Source organism: Papilio polytes, unplaced genomic scaffold, assembly GCF_000836215.1.
Source record: "Papilio polytes unplaced genomic scaffold, Ppol_1.0 DF823935.1, whole genome shotgun sequence".
NCBI lineage: Eukaryota > Metazoa > Arthropoda > Insecta > Lepidoptera > Papilionidae > Papilio > Papilio polytes.
The window spans coordinates 1,736,827-1,737,832 of NW_013525269.1; the positions used below are offsets into that span (position 1 = coordinate 1,736,827).

The 1,006-nt window shown below is 39.2% G+C and overlaps 1 protein-coding gene across 1 annotated transcript in view; it reads right to left on the bottom strand.

Moving 5' to 3' along the window:
* The window catches only part of LOC106101797, a 56,574-nt gene that overhangs the window by 23,704 nt on the left and 31,864 nt on the right, over nt 1-1,006 (bottom strand). Inside the window, exons 11-12 of the mRNA XM_013281132.1 lie at nt 622-706; nt 238-364 (exon numbers count right to left, since the gene is read on the bottom strand). Coding sequence (XP_013136586.1) covers nt 238-364; nt 622-706 — 212 coding nt within the window. The remainder of the gene's footprint in view (nt 1-237; nt 365-621; nt 707-1,006) is intronic.

Below are 1,006 nucleotides of genomic sequence, written 5' to 3' on the forward strand. Positions count from 1 at the left end.
GGATTCCACAGCCTACGTCACATTTTATAGGAAACTAGGTTTCGCCCGCGACTCCGTCCGCTTGTAATTAGAAAAAACAAAAGTGAGTAGCTTATGTGTTCTACTCTATCCTCTATATTTCTGCCAAATTTCATCGAGATTCCTACAGCCGTTTAGGCTACAATCACTAACAAACATCTATCCAACCATCTAAACATTCGCATTTATAATGTTAGTAAGATGAGTGAAAAGCAAAACTTACAACTTTGGGCCGTTTGCTGGGCAGCGGCGTGGAGCGGTCGCCGGCGGAGGGATGCACCGACACTTGCGGCGGGTCCAGCGATATCGTCTTCTTACGACCACGATTCGTCGTACCAGGAGGCACCTGAAATTATTCAAACATTAAGGGCCTGTCTCACAATTCTTGTAAATTGTCAGATAACAATCCAAGGAATGAAATATGTGATAGAAGTATCGGATTTTGGTATTCTATCTGACAATGATGTCCCTTTTAAGCTATCTGAGCCTCTATCAGCCAGTGGTGGGACAGGTCCTAAAATACTCATCTAGTATTCAACACAAGTGTAATCATCTATTTGTTCTATTTTAGTCATAATTACAGTGCAATTAGATATAATTTACCTTAGGACCAGCGAGAGACGAAGTATATTTGATAATCTCCGTGTCAGGCGGCAACCGAACACCTCCAAGCACGGACGTGGGATCACTGAACATAAAATTATATTTTTTTCTTAAAATTATAAACACGTATGATAATAAACGCAAGGATGAAAATATATCAAAAACTACTTATTTACGGTACATAATGAAATGGGACTTTACAACACACCATAGATTTAGTGAGATAAAAAAATCGGGTTGAATAAAATTATACTCATGCAAAACAATCACTGAATAAATGTACCAGCATTTATTACATTATGGAGGAAATGTTTTAAGCAATGTGGATGCTTCTCAAGCAATTTATGGCAATCTATGTCATCCAACGGAGGATCCAGGGCGGATC